The following is a 20,952-nucleotide window of genomic DNA, read 5'->3' on the forward strand; positions in this document are numbered from 1 at the left end:
CAGTCACTGTGTTACTGCTTCAATTTTCTTGAGATGACAAAGAAATATCATTTCCAAACCCTTTCATATTTTCTGCACAGTTCCTTTAACATAACAAAACTGGAGATGACATTTATCTCACATTTTAGAGTTTTAATTTTTATTTAGTTCTTCCTTTTGCTCATGTAGGCATTTGAAATCAAGGCCCCAACATTTTCTCAGCTGGCTTGCGTGGCTAGTGCTCTATCACTTAGGCCATGTCTCCAACCTGGCTTTTTGTTGGCTATTTTGGAGATGGGGTCTTGCAGAATTTCCCTGGCTGATCTCAAACTGCAATCCTCAGGAACTCAGCCTTATGATCATTAGGATTACAGGCATAAGCCACTTGTACCAAGCTCACATTTTAAACTTTATCCTCTTCTAAACCTTTTAACCTGATTTGGATATTATATCAAGAAGTTTTAGAATTTTTTTTTTCCACATAAACAAAGCTGGTACTTTTTCCTTTTATGTATTATAAGATTCTCTTTCTGTAAGGCATTGAACTAAAGGTACAGAAGAAATAGCAAAGATTTTCTTAAGCCCCAATTGATGCCATACACTTGTAATTCCAACACTCTAGATGCAGAGGAAGGAAGAAAACAAGTTAGAGGCCAGGCTGGACTACCAAACTAGATTTTCTTACCAAAACAGAAGAAACAAAAGAAGCTCAGGGAAAGTGCCCAGGAGAAATATTCTTTTAGAATAGTTTGGTACATATTTATAATAGAAAGCTTCAGGAGCTGACTGAAGGTGGCTGCCTGTAATCCTAGCTATTCAGAAAGCTCAGATTTGAGGATTTGGGTTCAAGGATTGTAATCCAAAGCCAGCCCAGGAAGCAGAGTTCTTGACTGTTATCTCCAATTAACCACAAAATAGCCAAAAGTAGAGCTGTGGCTCAAGTGGTAGAGCAAAAATAAAGCTCAGAGACATAACCCAGGTCATGAATTCAAAAGCCCCAGGACTAGCACCAAAAAAAAAGGCTTAAGGAGAGAAGAAATAATGAACAAAGAAAGTATGTTCATAACTGGGCACTAGTGGATCACACTACTCAGGAGTCTGAGATCTGAAGAGGAGTTGTTACTCTAGCTATAGAGTGCTAACCTTAAGTGAAGAAGCTCAGCACAGTTCCTAAGCCCTTAGTTGAAGCCCAAGTACCAGCACTAAAAGAAAATGCTAATAGGATTACAGAGTAATAATTTCCATCATATTTTATAATGATGAAAATGGTCCCCCAAATAAAGCATGGTTTATTTTTTAAAGATACTAAAATTATTCATTCTAATAGTACTACAATATTGATTCCATGTAAGTAGTGTTCTAGAAACTCAGCTGCATAAAACTAAACTAATGCATTCAACAGGGATGCTTCAGTTTCCATGTGGCAGTAATTATAGCACTTCTATCCATTTAATATTTAGCATGCAGTTACAATGTAGCACATACAAAAGAGACTTAGTTTATATTCCAGTTGTAATTACTTGCAGGTGTAACAAACATCTTTGCTCCTCTCCAAGTGTATAAAAGTAATGACTATAGAAGAAACTTGCTTCATGAGCAATTATGTGAGTCTAAAAAGGAAGAAAATAAGAAGTAGAGATAGGAAATAAACAAAAAGCAAGGTCCAGCAACAGTATAACCCATGGAGAAGAAAAGACTTACATAAAATGAGAAAGGGAAAATGACTGATATTCCTGACAGAAACCCCAGAAAGAAAAAAGGTTTAAATGAGACTATCTCTCACACACACACACACACACACACACACACACACACACACACACACACACACACACACACAAGGTATAGATTTCCCATGTCTAAGTGGGATTCTGGTATTAAATGTGACACATAACCATACAAAGTATAGTAAGTGGAGTCAATCAACACTAAATGGAAGCTTATGGTAACATGTAAACACTAATTTGGCTTTAGAATTAACACAAGCTTCTTGAGGTACACGATGGAAATTAGAGGTTACTATGTAAATTACAAGACATTGCTATGAGCTAATTGTAAAGATAAAAGGAAAAAAAGTTTAAAAAGAGCCTTATAGCATCATGCCTTTGATTCCATCTAGAAATATAATCACATACATTTGTAGCTAGGTGACAATAATAGTCTGGAAGTAAGCGAATAAACCACATTTTTGCTTATCTATAGAGTTTTATAAAAATGATTTTGATATGATAATAGGAAAATTTCTAAAACCCTTACTGTGATAAATAAGTACAATCCTAGTTCATCAAATAAACAAATACATTCCTAAAGTTACTTCTGTAATGACAAGCTAGCTCAGCAGCAGTTGTGTTTGTATAAAATGTTACTTTCAAAATATAGGGGACCAGCTCATGTCTGTAACCCTAGCTACTCAGAAGGCTGAGATCTGAGGATTGCAGTTCAAAGCCAGCCCAGGTAGGAACCCATGAGACACTTATCTCCAATTAACCAGCAGAAAACCCGAGTGCTCACTTTGAGCTGAAGGACAGTGCCCATGCCCAGAGTTCAAGCCCCATGACCGTTATATGTGTGTGTGTGTGTGTGTGTATATACATGTGTGTATATATATATGTATATGTATATATGTGTATATATACACATATATACACACACATGGGGGAATCACCTACTGTAATCCTAACTACTCAGGAGGCTGAGATCTGAGGATCACTGGTCAAAGCCAGTCACAGCAGCAAAGGCTGTGACACTCCTACCTCCAAAACTACAAAACAAAAAAACAAAAAAACAAAAAACAGAAATGGAGCTGTGGCTCAAGCAATAGAGTTCTCAAAGACAGGGCTCAGGCCCTGAGTTCAAGCTTCAAAGTGGCATGCATGCTTGTGCCTGCATGTATGCACACACACACACATTCATATTTGTAAATGTATGTGTGTATATCTATATATGTATATATGTATAGGGGACCTCTTACAAAGTTTCTAAAATATGAGTACTAATCCTTAAAAGTACTAAGAAATAACATGCAATAATTCCAAGGCCTCTAAGATTGTATGTTCCAGAATTTCTTGGATTGATATAATGTATTCTGCTTATATGTCTTTTTATATATTTAGTAACAATCCTAGAGCTTGAACTCAGAATCTCAGTGCTATCCCTGGGATTTTTTGCTCAAAGATAACACTCTATCACTTAAGCTATAGCTCTACTTCAGACTTTTTGAAGATTATCTGGAAATAAAGAGTCTCAGACCTTCCTGCCCAGGCTGGCTTTGAACTTCCATCCTCACATCTCAGTCTCTTAAGTAACTAGGATTATAGGAATGACCCACAGGTTCCTGAAAGGTATTTTGCTTTGAACTTAGTTCAGTTTTCTTCCTCTGATTTTGGCACAATGCAAAACCAATTTGAATACTCAAGCCTACAGCTAATGAAATAACGTGATTAGTGTGTACATTTGTAATAATATAATCATTATAGGCATCTTTTATTTTTGCCTAAAGGAATATATAAATTACCTTGATAAAATAAGAACACACAAAGTGACAGCAGTTACTATGGAGAAAGGAATCTGAAAATTACCTCCCAAATTCTTTCCCTATGCTCCTTCACCTCCACTTCATTAAAATGCTAAAAAACATTGTGATTAACTCCGTAATAGGAACATTTTGATAAATGATCCAACATGGTATAAAGTACAGATAAGGTCAATACTATATTATTTTTACCCCAATGACTGTTATAAAACTTATAATAAAAATAATTGGAATAATACAATCTCTAAAGTGAGGTACTAAATGACCATTAACTTTTATCTATAATCATAGCTACTCAGGACACAGAACTGAAGGATAGTGGATCAACTCTAGCTCAGGCAGAAAAGACCCGAGACTCTTATCTCTAATTAGCATAAATTTCGGATTGGAAATATGACTCAAGAGGTAAAACTAGGGCTGGGAAGTTGGCTCAGTGGTAGAACGCTTGCCTTGCATGCCTGAGGCCCTGGGTTCGATTCCTCAGCACCACATAAGTAAAAAGAAAAAAGCCCGAAGTGGTGCTCAAGTGGTAGAGCGCTAGCCTTGAGCTGAAGAGCTGAGGGACAGCGCTCAGGCCCAGAGTTCAGGCCCCACGACCGGACCCAAAAAAAAAAAAGGTAAAACTAGCTGTAAGTGAAAGATAAATTAGAGCTCAAGTTTCTGAATTCAAGCCAAAATACCAGCACAAAAAAAGTAAAATACTAAATTCAGAATATGACAAACTGAAAAGTCTCTGAATATAAAGATAAGATTTAAAAAATAAACTTAGTGAACTATGCAATTTATGGGTAAGGATGGGATGGGGAAACTGGGGAAAGTGATGGAAGAGATGACACTGTACAAAAAAAAAGAAATGTACTCATTTCCTGGCTTATGAAATGACAAACCCCTCTGTACAACACGTTACTAATAACAAAATCATATTTAAAATATGTATTTCAGAGAGCAAGGGAAGGGGTAACATTGTCCAAAAAGAAATGTGTTGTTTACTTGATTCATGTAACTTAACCCCTCTGTACATCTCCTTTATAAGAATAAAAATTTAAGTATGTGTATATTTCACAGAAATGGAAACACTAAGAGTTAATAAATGCAGCAGTGGTACTCACTGAACACTATGTTGAAAAGGAACTACAGTAAATACAACTTGTGGATGGAGACAGGAGGCAGAAACTGGAAGAGAGCGAGGGAAGGGGTGCCATTGTCTAAAAGTGTACTCATTATTTGACTTGTGTAACTATAACAATTTACAAATGTAACCTGTTGTTTATAACAATAAAAATAGCATTAATAAAAATAAATTTATAAAATGGTTCTTTGGGGGCTGGGAATATGGCTAAGTGGTAGAATGCTTGCCTAGCATGCATAAAGCCCTGGGCTCTATTCCTCAGTACCACATAAACAGAAAAGGCCAGAAGTGGCACTGTGGCTCAAGTGTTAAGAGTGCTAGCCTTGAGCAAACGAAGTTCATGGACAGTGCCCAAACCCTGAGTTCAAGCCCCAGGGCCAGAAAAAAAAAAAAAAACAAAACAAGACAAAGAAACAAAAAGCCAAAAGTGGCAATGTGGCTCAAGTAGTAAAGTACTAGCCTTGAGCAAAAGTAGTTCAGGGACAGTGTCCAAGCTCTGGTTCCTTGGTCAATACATTACCCAATTATGTACCTATGCAGAATAGGTTAGCAGTGCCAATATTATTGTAAATCTTACTATCAAACTAACCACTAATCACATGTTGTAACTAAATGGCCAATTACTTAAACTTACTTTTTGTACTTTATTTCAAATTACTTGACTTTTATTGTTATTTTATTCCCAAATTGCAATGACTATTATCTCCACTGGCAAAAGAAGTTGTAGTGGACAGCATTGTTCTAAATAAATTGTCAGTTAAGCCAGGGAGTGGCTAATGCTTGTAATCTTAACTACTCAGGAGACTAAGATCTAAAGGACTTAGGTAAGAAGCCAGCATGAGCAGTCCATGAGACTCTTATCTCCAATTAACCTCCGAAAAGCTGAGGTAAAACTGTGCTCAAGCCGGGTGCTGGTGGCTCACGCCTGTAATCCTAGCTACTCAGGAGGCTGAGATCTGAGGATCTCGGTTCAAAGCCTGCCCAGGCAGGAGAGACTGTGAGACTCCTATCTCCAATAAACCACCAGAAAACCGGAAGTGGCGCTGTAGCTCAAGTGGTAGAGCGCTCACCTTGAGCTGAAGAGCTGAGGGACAGCGCCCAGGCCCAAAGTTCAAGCCCCACGACCGATAAAAAAAAAAAAAACTGTGCTCAAGCCTTAATCAAAAAGTCAGGTACAGCAAACCAGGCCCTGAGTTCAAGCTCAAGTAACAGCACAAAACAAAATATAACAAAAAAGAATGTCTGCTTGTGATTTTAAAATTTATATATGAAATATAAATTCAAGAACACATCCTAAAATGGATAAAGGCATCTATGATACTCAATGATAAAAGATTATGAACTCTTTACCCTAAGATGAAAAATAAAGGAAAGTTGTCCATTCTTACCATTCTGATTAACCACTGTACTAAATATGCTAGTAGTAAAATAATGTAGGAAAAATAAAAGGAACATTTGGAGAAAGAAAGTTTGAGAAAGAAAAAACTGCAATATTTGCTGACAATATTACCATCCATATATTTAATCCCAAAGATTATAAAAGAAACCACTAAAGTCAGTTAAATGAATTTAACAATGAAAGAAAGGAAAGAAAGAAAAGGAAAGAAAGGAGGGGGGAGGGAGGATGGAAAGAAGGGAAATCAGAGCTTTTATTTACTAGCAACAAGCAACTGGCAAAGAAAATATTTTACATATTATGAAGAACCATAAAATTCTTATGGAAAAGTTCCTAGCAGTTGTGCAAGACACAGACTTGTTCTGAGAAACTCCAGACCTAAATACTTGGAAAGAACTATGGTCCTTGATTAGAAGGATCAAAGTTACTAAGATATCAGTTATCACAAAACTAATCGGAGATTTAATTTAATCTCAGTAACATTCCTTGTAATAATTTAAAAGCCTATTCTAAAATTGACATAGGAAGGTTGACTAGAAAAGTTAAAAAACAATTTTAACAAGCTGAGTGAACACTAGATGACTTACAAGCTTAGTCCAGAAACAGACCCATACATATTTGGTCAACTGGGTAGCAACATAATCCAATAGGAGAAAAGGATGGACTTTTCAACAAATGATAGTGGCAATATTTGGACATATGCATTCAGAAACCATGAACCTATATCCCCATATCTGTTACAAAACTTAAGAATAATGTATCAAAAAATAAATAAGGGGCTGGGAATGTGTCTTAGTAGAGTGATTGCCTAGCATGAATGAAGCTCTGAGTTTGATTGCTCAGTACCACATAAACAGAGAAGGCCACAAGTGGGCACCTTGGCTGTGGCTCAAATGGTAGAGCGTTAGCCTTGAGCACAGAGAAGCTCAGGGACAGAGCCCAGGCTTTGAATTCAATCCCTAGGACCACCAAAAGATAGATAGGTAGATAGATAGATAGATAGATAGATAGATAGATAGATAGATAGATAGATAGATAGATAGATAGATAGATAGATAGATAGATAATTATATATAACTAGCCAGACATTGGTGGATAACACCTATAATCCTAGCTACTCAAAAGATTAAGGTACAAGGATCAGGGTTCAAAGCCAGCCCCAGCAGCAAAGTCCTTGAGACTCTTATCTCCAATTAACCACCAGAAAACTGAAAGTGGTGTTGGGGTTTAAGTGGTACAGTGCTAGCCTTGATCAAAAGAAGGGTAGGGACAGTACTCAGGCCCTGAGCTCAAGCCCCAGTTAAAAAATAAAAAGTAAATAGAAGTTTGGGCACTGGTGGCTCATGCCTGTAATCCTAGATACTCAGGAGGCTGAGATCTGAGGATCATGGTTCAAAGCCAGCTCAAGCAGGAAAGTCTATGATACTCCTATCTCCAATTAACCACCAGAAAACCAGAAGTGGCAATGTGGCTCAAGTAGTAGAGCATTAGCCTTGTGCTGAAGAGCTCAGGGACAGTGCCCAGGCCCAGAGTTCAAGCCCCATTACCACAAAATATATAAAAGCAAGACAGAAAATAGGAATGCAAAGTGTCAGCTACTCTTCAAACAGCTTGGTTTATAAATTCTTTGTCCAAGTTAACTTTGATATAAATGGTTTTGTACCTAAATCTGTCAAGAAATTTAATAGTGTTAGGAGTTGGTGGTCACTCCTATATTCCTAGCTACTCAGGAGGCTCAGATCTGAGCATTGTGGTTTGAAGCCAGCCCAGGCAGAAAAGTCCCCATGAGAGTCAATTAACCACTCAAAAACAGGAAGTGGCTCTGTGGCTCAAGGGGTACAGCTCTGGCCTTGAGCACAAAGAGGCTCAGGTACAGTGACCAGGCCCTGAGGTCAAGGCCCACAACCAACAACAACAACTAAAGAAATTTAGTTGTACAATTTCTTCAAAATGGTCTAGCCAGAAATGTCTCCCCAAGAAACTGGGGATATGTGAATTTTAGTAAACTGAGAATGTTGACTTTTTGCCTTAATATATATAAAATATATAACATCACTGATAACTTTGGCAACCAGGTATAAGAAATGTTAAGAAAGAAATGGAATAAACAGATCATCTTTTACAAGACACAGATTTAATAGTTTTTTTTTAGGTAAAAATGCCTTAAAAATATAAACCAATTAAGAAACTGCCCTTGAATATATAGTTTGTTTCATATTTAATGCTGCTTAGTACCTATTTTTGTTATTCTTAATGAGTTCCAGAAAGAATCAAGAATATGATTATAACGCATAGGTATTACTTACCCACATTTGGAGGTTTCACATAATTTACAGGTAGTTCTGGAGGTCTGCCTCTATGTAGAGCTGCGAAAGCAGACCCTTTCCATAGTGTACTCTTACAGTCTACATCAAAGGACAAAAAGTTAATCAAGATATGAATGCAGAACGGGTTTTTGTTCCAATTGTGTCTCATAGGCACAATCTTATTTCTATTTGCTGAGATGCATTTTTTTTTTGTCCTGTCTGGGGCTTAAACTCTGGGCCTGGGGGCTGGGAAGGTGGCTCAGTGGTAGAGCGCTTGCCTTGCATGTATGAGGCCCTGGGTTCAATTCCTCAGCACCACATAAGTAGAAAAAAAAGCCGGAAGTGGCATTGTGGCTCAAGTGGTAGAGCGCTAGCCTTTAGCTGAAGAGCTGAGGGACAGCGCCCAGGCCCAGAGTTCAGGCCCCAGGACCGGACGCAAAAAAAAAAAAAAACTCTGGGACTGGGTGCTATCCCTCAGATCTTCAGCTCAAGGCTAGCTAGCACTCTACCACTTGAGCCACAGTACCATTTCCAGCTTTTTCTGCTTATGTGGTGCTGAGTAATCAAACCCAGGTCCTCATGCATGCAAGGCAAGCACTCTACCACTGAGCCACCTTCCCAGCCACCTTCCCAGCCCTTGAGATGCATATTCTGCCTATCAAAACCATAAATATGCACATAAATTTTGGCAGTCAAGGGCCTGAACTCAGGCCTGGTGCTGTCCCTCAGATCTTCAGCTCAAGGCTAGCGCTCTACCACTTGAGCCACAGCGCCACTTCCACCTTTTTTTTCTGCTTATGTGGTGCCGAGGAATTTAACCCAGGGCCTCATGCATGCAAGGCAAGCACTCTACAACTGAGCCACTTTCCCAGCCTAACATTAATACCTTAATGTATCTTCAATGTATTTATTTGGTTTTCAAAATAACCTTTTATTATGCATATGGCTGTATCACATGCAAATATACAGATTAATAAACTTGTAAGTTTATGTTGGTCCTTCTTGATCTTCAGGCCTATAAACATCTACTCATAAAACTACAGAAGACAGGATATTACCCTAGACTAAAGATGTCAGAGAAAATTCCAGCACATTTGTTTCTAACATATTTATAAGGTACCACCATGTGATTTTTTTGTTGCTTTGAATGTCCTTCCCCCATGGTATAACCCCTGTTTTCACTGTATTTGATGTTGGTATAATTTGGGGAGGGGAAGGGAAAAAACAAATTACAGGTTGACCCATTGCAACAATGATGTACAAGATGCTAAGTTGCAAAATGAACTTTACAATTTAGTTTGGGGTGGGGGAGTGTAGTTGAGGAGGTGGGAGGGAAGGGATGGTAGGGGAAAAACAAAGGAGGATGCAAAAATGCTTGATAAGAAATGTACTCATGGGGCTGGGAAGGTGGCTCAGTGGTAAAGCACTTGCTTTGCATGCTTGAGGCCCTGGGTTCGATTCCTCAGCACCCATAAGCAAAAAAAAAAAGCCAGAAGTGGCGCTGTGGCTCAAGTGGTAGAGCGCTAGCCTTGAGCTGAAGCTGAGGGGCAGCGCCCAGGCTCAGAGTTCAGGCCCACGACTGGACCCAAAAAAAAAAAAAATGTACTCATTACCTTACTCAAGTAACTGTAACCCCTCTGTACAGTACTTTCACATTTATACTTTGTAGATGCTGGTTGTGCCCTAACATATCAGATGATAACTGGCTATAAGAATTGTGTTTAGGGGGAAAAACAAAGGAGGAGGTAATAACAATGCTCAATAGGAAATGTACTCATTACCTTACACATGTAACTGTAACCCCTCTGTACAGTATTTTTACAACAAAAAAAAAACACACAAAAAAAATGTGTTTAGGGGCTAGGAAATGTAAAAACTCAAAGGAAATGAATATTTTAAAAATTAAAGGGGCTAGGGGGCTGGGAAAGTGGCTCAGTGTTAGAGTGTTTGCCTTGCATGCATGAGGTCCTGGGTTCAATCCCTCAGCAAGACATAAGCAGAAAAAGCAGGAAGTGGCACTGTGGCTCAAGTTGTAGAGCACTAGCCTTGAGCTGAAGAGCTGAGGGCCAGCACCCAGGCCCAGAGTTCAGGCCCCATGACTGGCAAAAAAAAAAAATTCAAGGGGTTTGGTACATGTGGCTCACATTAGTAATCATGGCTACTCAGAAGGCTGAAGCCATCCTGGGCACAAAAGTCCACAAGACCCTTCTCTCCAATAAAGCATAAAAATGTCCTAAGTGGAGTTGTGGGTCAAGTGGCAGAATGCTAGCCCTGAGAAAAAAAACCTCAAGTAAAGCTTTCAGGCCCTGAGTTCAAGCCTTAGGACCAGCACCCAAATTTTTTTTTAATGCAGGAGAACATTTACCCAATTTTAAGATGCCATTTTTCATTCCTTCCTCTGACAACATGGTTCATCAATCTGAACATCTTACCTTTGGCATCCCGTAACAAAGACTGCCGACCAACACCTAGCAATGTCTGTACCCCAGGAACACTCTGAGGGATCTCCTTGTCTAGCAAGGGACCAATTCGCTCACAGATTTTAAGGAGGTAGTCTGGAGGAATGTGTGCATTGGCTGCCACCTAAAATGCAGAAATAAAACAGGAAAAAAATAAACATTTGGTTTAAACTCCTCAACCTCTTCCTTTTCCAAGTTGTTTGATCTTGTAGCAAAGTTCAGTTTTAAAATATGAAATGAGGAATATAAAAAAAACATAAGCACTTAATACTTGACTCAAATTCCATGAAGTTACAAAAGTTGTACATTAAAATGACATAGAAGCTTCTAGATAGAGGGCTGGGAAGTTGGCTCAGTGGTAGAGTTCTAGTCTTGAGCTGAAGAGCTCAGGGACAGCACCCAGGCCTAGAGTTCAAGACCCATGACTAACCAAAACAACAACAACAACAAAAAACCCAGAAGCTTCTAGATAGCAATAGGCAACTTTTATCTAGATCTAGATTAAATCATGTGCTTATGTTGTTGTATAACATGCAGCAAAAACTCATCTTATTAAAATACACAAAGGTGATATGCGATCTATTATTTCATTTACTCACTACTGATGAACCGGTAAGAATTAGATATTTTTTCCATAAGAGTTACAATAACATCTCAAACATATCACCTAAGTAGTAACATGGTTTTTCCTACAAATTATGAATGTTTTCAAAGGATATCCTATTGATGACTTTAAAAACTACAACATGAAGCCAAATTCCTTATAACTTAAAAATGCAAGTAAACTCTTTAGACACAAGCAAACGTGTTCCATTTTTATTTTTTTAATCTAAACTAGTTTTCAAATCCTTGATGCATTTCACAAATATCTAATCATTAAAATAATAAACAGAGAAAGCTATTATTGTCAAAATTGTTAGCTAAAAAGATCATTAACATTCTTTTTTTTTTTTTTTTTTGTCGGTTGTGGGGCTTGAACTGTGTGACTGGGTGCTGTCCCCTGAGCTCTTCAGCTCAAAGCTAGCACTCTACAACTTAAGCCACAGCACAACTTCCAGTTTTCTGAGTGGTTTCTTGGAGGTAAGAGTCTCGGACTTTTCTGCCCAGGCCGGCTTTGAACCAGGATCCTCAGATCTCAGCCTTCTGAGTAGCTAGGATTACAGGCATGAGCCACTGGTGTCAGGCTTACCCTCTCTTAATCTAGGTCCTAAATGTACTTTGGGCTATAATATCAAATTTTATATACATATATATATACCATATAAAGTACATAAGTCAAGAACAACAAATTCCAAAGAGTAAATAATTCCCATATATCTCTGGTGATTACTGACAGGAATAACATTGTGCCTTTTGTTCATATTCTTAGCATCCCAACAAGTATCCAACAAAAGCATGTCTGGATAAATACTGGCTGAGAGGCGGGCACCTGTGGCTCGCACCTATAATCCTAGCTACTCAGGAGGCTAAGGTCTGAGGATTACAGTTCAAAGCCAGCCTGGGCAGGAAATTCCATGAGACTTTAATCTCCAGTTAACCACCAGAAGACCATAAATGTTGCTGTGGCTCAAGTGGTAGAGCTGAAGAGCTTGAGCTGAAGAGCTGAAGAGCTGAGGAATAGCACCCAGGCCCAGAGTTCAAGCCCCACTACTGACAAAAACAGACTTTCCTACCCAACCTGACTTTGAACCATGATCTTCAGATATCATCCTCCCAAGTAGCTAGGATTACAGGCATATGCCACTGAGGAAACACAGACTACCAGGTCAAAGAACTATAATGCATATATTCAGAATTATGAGAATATAAACAAATGTATTAATTTTTTAAAAATATTTACTGCCAATTATCTTTTGGAAGCTCTTGCCAAAAAAAGCAATTTTAATATAACAAAACAGGTAGTGCTCAGGGAAATGTCATGATACACTGGAACAATAGCAAGCAGGTTAATTCAGCTCTATATCTGAAAGGCTTAGTTTATGCATTGGGGAAAAGAATTAAGCACATATTTTCTACTATAGTTCATATCTTTTGTTTTGTTTTCCAAGAAAATAGCCATATAGAAACATTTTAGTAAAATATGCAAATAATATTAAAATCAAAGTAATGATGCTTCAATCTCAAAATATCTGTTAGCTACAGAAATACTCTAAAATCCTAGCTCTTAACCTCCTTAGTAGGGTATTTTCTAAGTATGCCTCCATGTAAACAGTACCCGTAGGAAAAGATAAACTGTACCAAATGAAAAACAATCTTAAGCTCCTTATGTTAGCATTGATAATATTCATGCATTTTTCTCAACATTTTCTTTTCTTTTCCTTTTTTGTCTGTCGTGTGGCTTGAATTCTGGGCCTGGGTGCTGACCCAGCTCTTCAGCTCAAAGCAAGCCCTCTACCACTTGAGCCACAGTACTGCTTCTGCTTCTCTGGTGGTTAATTGGAGTTAAGCATCTCATGAATGGGCTGGGAAGGTGGCTCAGTGGTAGAGCAAGGCCCAGCTCTCAATATTTTCTTAAACTGGATTTCTCCTACTAGTTATTAATTTTTCATAAAGTAAATAATGAAATGACTTCTTATAAGGTGGTAGAATATTTTCTGTATACACATATATACACTTAGACATATAGACAGATATAGATATATTTATATCTACAGCTATTTATCTACTTGATCTATCTGCTTATTGATGCCCTTATTGGCAATTTTCTTTCTTTTCCTCTGACCAAACTTAACTCCCTAAAAACACAGTATGTAATCCAGAAAACAGTTATTTAATTAGAAAATGTATATTTCCTTTCTCACGGAAAAGTTTTCACAATTGCATCATAAGCTGACATACTTCATTTTTATATCAATTCAAGGTCTATTTTCAGCTAAATATAAGCATTTTTATCAACTGCTCAGAATCATAGAATCACAAATTACTGTAAATTACCCTGTATATCCAGCAACTTAAACCTTTATTCCCAAATTTTAATGCTTGAGATTTATACAGTAAAATAGTAAATGAATCACATGTTTGGTTTTTCTCTATATGCAATAGAAAATTGCCAAATTTCTAAGCATTCTAATTCTAAAAGCTCTTTCCTATAAGATAAAAATTTAATTATGCTTTAGAAGTAGAGATAGAAGAGACTATCAAAATAATGACAAAAATAATCTTTTGAGTTTAAACAAGCTAGCTTCTCCTCAAAATGACAAATTGTAGGCCATTATCAGTCTAGTTCGTACAAAAAAATCCTTTTACATCAAGTTTTAGATCTTGTGATGGTTAATGTTTACTTCAAACCGTTCTCTTTTGACTAAAGCTGTACTGCTGCTTTTTATTGGTGGGAAGAGGGGAGCAGAGTTTAACCGCACAGTCCAGACTGGCCTCCATCTCATAAAAATCCTGCCTCTGGGTTAGGAATGTGGCTTAGTGGTAGAGTGCTTGCCTAGCATGGATGAAGCCTTGGGTTCAATTCCTCAGTACCACATAAACAGAAAAAGACAGAAGTCGTGTTGTAGCTCAGTGGTAGAGTGCTAGCCTCGGACAAAAGCAGCTCAGGGACAGTGCCCTGGCCTCTAGTTCAAGCCCCAGGACTGGCAACAACAAAAAATAACCCTACGTCTGTCTCCAAGTGATAGATTTACAGATTTGCCCCAGCATACTTGGCTTAAAGTTGGAGGTTTTTGTTAGTTGGTGTTAGTGGGGTTTGAACTGAATGCCTCACATTTGGTGTTCTCAATCAGTTTTTTGCTTTAGTTGTTTTTCAAAGAGGGTCTCCATTTTTTGAACTGGCCAACCTTATATCTCAATCCTGATATATGCTCTCAATAAACTGGGGGTATAGGCTCATGCCACCATGCCCATTCAGTGATGGAAATGGAGTTTCAATTTTTTGCCAGCAGTGGTCTCCAGATCTTTGCCTGTATAGTAGCTAGGATAATAAGTATGGGCTACCAGGTGAAACCTTACAGCTATTATTTGGAAAAAACATTTTTTTACCCTAGTTACTTTCTAAAGGTTTCTTTTATGATTTTATATTAAAATACATAGAAATGTAATATAATACAATACAATTTAAAGGCAAGCACCAAAATATTCTTTTTTTTTAAATCCCTATCTTAATAATGTAAGCCACTCATGGGCTGGGAAGGTGGCTCAGTCGTAGCGCACTTGCCTTGCATGCATGAGGCCCTGGGTTCAATTCCTCAGCACCACATAAGCAAAAAGAAAAAAGCCGGAAGTGGTGCTGTGGCTCAAGTGGTAGAACGCTAGCCTTGAGCTGAAGAGCTGAGGGACAGAGCCCAGGCCCAGAGTTTAGGCCCCACTACCGGACGCCCCCACAAAAAATGTAAGCCACTCTTTTCAATCAAAGCTCATTCTAATTTCAATCATCTAACTACAATACAAAGGCCAACTAGTAAAACTTAACAAACATTTTGAAATGAGAAGAAAAAAAAATTCGTTAGTTAGGAGCCAAGGGCTCATTCCTATATTCCTGCATATTCATCCAAAAGCTGAGAGCTGAGAGTTGCTGTTCAAAGCCAGCACAGGCAGTAAAGTCATGAGACCCTTATCTTCAATAAACTACTCAGAAAAGGCTGGGAGCTGTGCCTCAATTGGTAGAGCACTATCCTAGAGCACAAAGGCTCAGGGACAGCACCTAGGCCCTGAGTTCAAGCCCCAGAACCAGCCAAAAACAAAACAAACAACAAACTTGTTCTCTAAAATCAAAGTTTAAGAACAAAACACAAGCCAGGTGACAATGAATGCCAATAATCCTAGCTATTCACGAGGCTCAAGTATGTGGTCCTAGCCATGTATCTCATGCCTGTAATCCTAGCTGAGACCTTCTAAAAATTGCAGTTCAAAACCAGCCCAGGCAGGAAAGTCCAAAAGACTCCTATCTCCAATTAACCACTAAAAATCTACAAGTGGAGCTGTCGCTCAAGTGGTGAAGCATTAGCCTTGAGCAAAAAAGCTGTGTCAGCACCCAGACCTTGAGTTCATGCCAAGGATCCCACACTAAAAAAAAATCTCCAAGGCAATAAATTATAAAATCTCTTAATTGGAAAAATCCTTTTGTACAGTCAGTCTAACTCCACATCTGACAGAAAAACATGATGTGTCCTGTCTAATTTTCAAAAAGAACAGACAGAATCTGTCTGCCTACTGCTCACTTCTCTTAACTACTATAAAACCAGTTGAAAATTTATAAAAATAGCGATAACACAAAGGATACAAAGAGGTAAAAAACCATAAATCTAATTAAAAGTAATTTAAAGAACCCTAGTATATAAGCCTTGATACAGGGAGGTTGGCTGACCTAAAAAGTAAATCTAACAACTGAAATACGTTTCAGAGTCATTATGAAACAGAGTAGACCAGAGAGCTCACAGATGACCTTACTCATCATAATTAGTTAAAAGGAATCCAGCTGGGCACTGAATAAAAAGCAACAGGTAGCTAATCTCAAGAGGCTAGTCCCGTACCAAGAGGTACATCTGAAATATCAATTTCAATAAGCAATGATATCATTGTTTTAATATGGGATTTTAGAAATAATAGAATCAGACAAATAATAATTAAACCAGAAGCAACGCTGTGGCTCAAGTGGTAGAATGCTAGCCTTGAGCTGAAGAGCAGTTCAAACCCCCAGCCGACCAAAAAAAAAAATTATTGTCTGATAAGTTTTTTTGGTTTTGGGGGGGTTTTTTTGTTTTTGTTTTTGTTTTTGCAAATCCTGTAGCTTAAACTCAGGGCCTGGGCACTGTGCTTGAATTTCTTTTGCTCAAGGCTAGCACTCTACCACTTGAGCCACAGAGTCACTTCTGGCTTTTTCTGTTTATGTGGAAATGAGGACTTGAACACAGGGTTTCATAGGTGCTAGGCAAGCACTCTACCACTAAGCCCCATTCCAGCCCTCTGCGATAGTGGAGGCAGAGATGGAAGAATACATGAAGAAGGTTTAGTCACATAATCTTAAAATATTTAAGGTTGGAAAAAGTAGGTTTTGAAGAATATATGTTTAAATATGTCAATGGAAGTGAACTATAAATATAAGCAAGGTACTTTTATGTCTGAGAATCTGGATTATTCAGACTCTAAATAATTTTCTAGCAGTTACTTTTTTAGCAGTATGATACAGTACAAAGAGCTATGAATCATTCCAGAATCCACTGTTTCTACATATGTGGCGTAACACAAAATTATCTACCCTCTATCCTGGGCCCAGCATTAGCATTAGAGACTCCATGTCAAAATAGAAAAACACTTGGGTTTGTATAAAACTATGTATGTACCTACAATAGCAGATATAACATGTAACTAACTATGTATGTACTTATAATGGCAGATATAACTCCACTGTGAAATACTTGCCTGGCACGCAATAGGCCTTATTCACTCCTCAGAACTGACAAAAAAAAATGCCTACAGTAACTACAGTAATGTGATAATATATCTTTATATTTTAAGCTGTGGGTTTTAATGTCTGATGAATTTGAAGAGGGTTAAAACTGGGTAGAAATAAAAAGAGGGGCAGGCAAGTCTTTCTAGTGGGAGGGCTGGTTAGCAAGGTGGACCACAAATTGTTTATAGACTTCCTACTGTTTTTTCTCAGTGTTAAATCATTATTCATCCCATTTCTTTTTATTAGTTTTAAGATTTCCTGAGGAAGGAGACAGCCAGAACAATGGTCCTAGAGGCAAGTATTCTCTAGGTTACTTGATCTCAAGAAAATGTTAAAAGTGCTATATAACCCAAGGGGCAGATGAAATCAAAAGGAGGACAGAGGACACATCCACATTCTAGAAGCTGCACAGTAGAGAAAAGATCCAAAGAAAGAACTCAGCACCAGCTCCCAGGCTAAAATAAGCCTACTCATTATGACATATTTCTAACAAAAGTTAAGAAAATTAAATAACAATAGGGCAACTACTACAAAGCACAACAGTTGCTTAGGTATGAGAAAACATCTTAAAACAAGAAATACAAGAATGTCAACAATACATAAAAAATAAGTTTAGGAAAAGATCAATAAATAAGAATGATTGATGGGGCTGGGAAGGTGGCTCAGTGGTAGAGCGCTTGCCTTGCATGCCTGAGGCCCTGGGTTCCATTCCTCAGCACCACATAAGCAAAAAGAAAAAAGCCGGAAGTGGCGCTGTGGCTCAAGTGGTAGAGCGCTCGCCTTGAGCTGAAGAGCTGAGGGACAGCGCCCAGGCCCAGAGTTCAGGCCCCACGACTGGAACAAAAAATAAAAAAAAGAATGATTGAAAATCTATTATAAAAGCTGACACATCTTAACTTCTTAAAAAGAGTAAAAGCTATGTGTCAGTATCACTAAATTTTTTTCTGGAATTTATAAAAACGCAAGTTAACAGTATCTTTTAACATCTGTTCTTTTATTCTTTAATACAGACACACTTAAAACACTAATTCTGATGCTCATATTTTAAATACTTTTTAATTGCACTCTTGTACCTATCTACTGTATAAAATTAGAATGTGATAGCTAGCTAAAAAAAATACAAATTCTAGTGTCTATAAATCTACAAGTAAACACACTCGATGGTAAAAGAAAAAAAAATAGGGTCTGGGAAGGTGGCTCAGTGGTAGAGTGCTTGCCTTGTACACATGAGGCCCTAAATTCGATTCCTCAGCAACATGTAAGCAGAAAAAGCTGAAGTGGCACTGTAGCTCAAATGGTAGAGTGTTAGCCTTGAGCTGAAGAGCTGAAAGACAGAGCCCAGGCCCAGATTTCAGGCCCCACATCTGACAAAAAGAAAAAAAAATACACTGGAACATGATAGATTATATAGGTCTCTGGGCATTCAAAGAGAGACTAAAGGAGGATATTCTTAGAGGATCATATAGGTGCAACAGCTATGTGCATCTGCTCATACAAAATAATATTTATTGAAATAAACTCCAGGAAATGGAAACAAGTTTTTGTTTCTCTTTGTTGCTTTTCGATTTTTCCAGTCTTGGGCCTTGAATTCTGGGACTAGGCACTGTCCCTAAGCCGCTTTTGTTCAAGGCTAGCATTCTGAATCACTTGAACTACAAAACCACTTTCAGCTTTTGCTGTGATTAACTACAGATAGCTTCAAACCCTGATCCTCAGGTTTCAACCTCCTGAGTAGGTAGGATTATAGGAGTAAGCCACTGGTGCCCAGCTTTCGGTGCTGTTTTTGTTTTCATTTCCTTTTGTCTTGCTTATCTGTCTTTGGGAGAGTAAGGGGGCACAGAAATGGAGGGACTAAGGGTAAACAACTGCAGCAGTGGTACTCACAGGATACTATGTTAAAAATGAACTATACAACTTGTTGGTGGGGATGGAAGGGAAAAACTGGGAGAGAGGGAAGGGGTGACATTGTTCAAAAGGAATGTACTCATCTGACTTACATAACTAACCTCTCTGTGCCTCATCTTTAGTGTGTGTGTGTTTGAGCCACACCATCACTTCTGGCTTTTTCTGAGTAGTTTATTGGAGATAAGAGTGTCTTGGACTTTTTAGCCTGGGCTGTCTTCAAACTGCAGTCCTCAGATCTCAGCCTCCTTGAGTAGGTAGGATTATAGATACAAGCCACCAGCACCTGGCTAACAAATATATATGCATATATATTATGTAAAATGTATTATATATAAAATATATCATATATATGTGTGTGTATATATGTATATGTATACATATATATATTAGTCAGTCCTGAAGCTTGAACTCAGGGCCAGGGCACTGTCCCTGAGCTTTTTTTTTTCCCTGAGCTTCTTATGCTCACGGCTAGCACTCTACCACTTGAGCCACAGCACTACTTCTGGCTTTTTCTGTTTATGTGGTACTGAGGAATTGAACCCAGAGCTTCATGCATGCTGGCAAACACTCTACCACTAAACCACATTTCCAGCCCTAGTTTTCTATTTCACAATACTTGAACAGGGTCACACGGTGCTACACACCTGTAATCCTAGCACTCAGGAGGCTGAGGATCAAGAGTTCAAGTCCCGAGGGGCTGAGAATGTGGCTCAGTGGTAGATTGCTTGCCTAGCATCCATGAAGCCCCAGGTTCAATTCCTCAGTACCACATAAACAGAAAAAATGCCTGAAGTGGTGCTGTGGCTCAAGTGGTAGAGCACTAGCCTTGAGCCAAAGAAGCTCATAGACAGTGCCCAGGCCCTGAGTTCAAGCCCCATAACAGGCAAAAATAAATAAAAATTCTAGAATCAATCCTTTCCAACTTCCATGCTGAGCACACTCGGTTATTTTTTTTTTTTCCATCAGTCATGGGGCCTGAACTCTGGGCCTGGGTGCTGTCCCTCTCAGCTCTTCAGCTGTTGACTAGTGCTCTACCACTTGAGCCTCAGCCCTACTACCGGCTTTCTCTGCTTATGAGGTGCTGAAGAACTGAACCCAGGGCCTCATGCATACAAGGCAAGCACTCTACCATTGAGTCACCTTCCCAGCCCCTCGGCTATTTTTAAAAGTAGCATTCATTTGTGCAGTATTTTGTAATTAAGAAAATGTATTATTTTACATTTAATCATTCCACAAGGAAATCTTGTAAAAAAAAAAAAAAGGTAGGAATTTTCATTTTCCAATTGATGAAACTGAATCTGAGAGGTTAATTAGCTTGCCCAAGGGTCACTGGTCAAAGACTATCTTCCACACTAAATCTTCAGGTTTTTCCTATTCCTACAAATCCCATGTAAGGAATGTTAAACACAAACAGAAAATTGCTTTTATTCTATATTTTCCTCCCTACCCAAAGCACTGCTTATTTATGCATAATCAATAAATTAAAAACAAAACTAGAAATTATACTAATACTCAAAAATAAATTTTAATACAAAATTTTATAAAGCTAGTTCCAGAATCTAAATTCTTACCTCCCTAACAATACCTCATTTAATTTTGATAGTATCACATTTGTACTGAGATACCAGTTTTTCTTGTATCAGCAATGACTCTCCAAAAGGATTTTCATTATTAAAAACATGTTTCCAGCTAGGCAATGACAGCTCATGCATATAATCCTAGCTGCTCAGGACACCGAGATCTGAGGACTTTGGTTCAAAGCCAGTCCAAGCAGGAGAGTCCAGGAGTCTCTCATTTACAGTAAACCACCAAAAAGCCAGAAGTGGAACTGTGGCTCACCAGTCTTAAA

At 38.3% G+C, this 20,952-nt stretch overlaps 1 protein-coding gene across 1 annotated transcript in view; it reads right to left on the bottom strand.

Annotated features, from left to right (window-relative positions):
* Brwd3 (bromodomain and WD repeat domain containing 3) overlaps window positions 1–20,952 on the bottom strand; it is a 111,567-nt gene that overhangs the window by 82,575 nt on the left and 8,040 nt on the right. Inside the window, exons 5-6 of the mRNA XM_042668294.1 lie at window positions 10,775–10,925; window positions 8,343–8,441 (exon numbers count right to left, since the gene is read on the bottom strand). Of these exons, the coding sequence (XP_042524228.1) occupies window positions 8,343–8,441; window positions 10,775–10,925 (250 nt within the window). The remainder of the gene's footprint in view (window positions 1–8,342; window positions 8,442–10,774; window positions 10,926–20,952) is intronic.

The sequence above is a fragment of the Dipodomys spectabilis genome, unplaced genomic scaffold (genome assembly GCF_019054845.1).
Source record: "Dipodomys spectabilis isolate Male_0828 unplaced genomic scaffold, ASM1905484v1 ptg000424l, whole genome shotgun sequence".
Classification (NCBI taxonomy): domain Eukaryota; kingdom Metazoa; phylum Chordata; class Mammalia; order Rodentia; family Heteromyidae; genus Dipodomys; species Dipodomys spectabilis.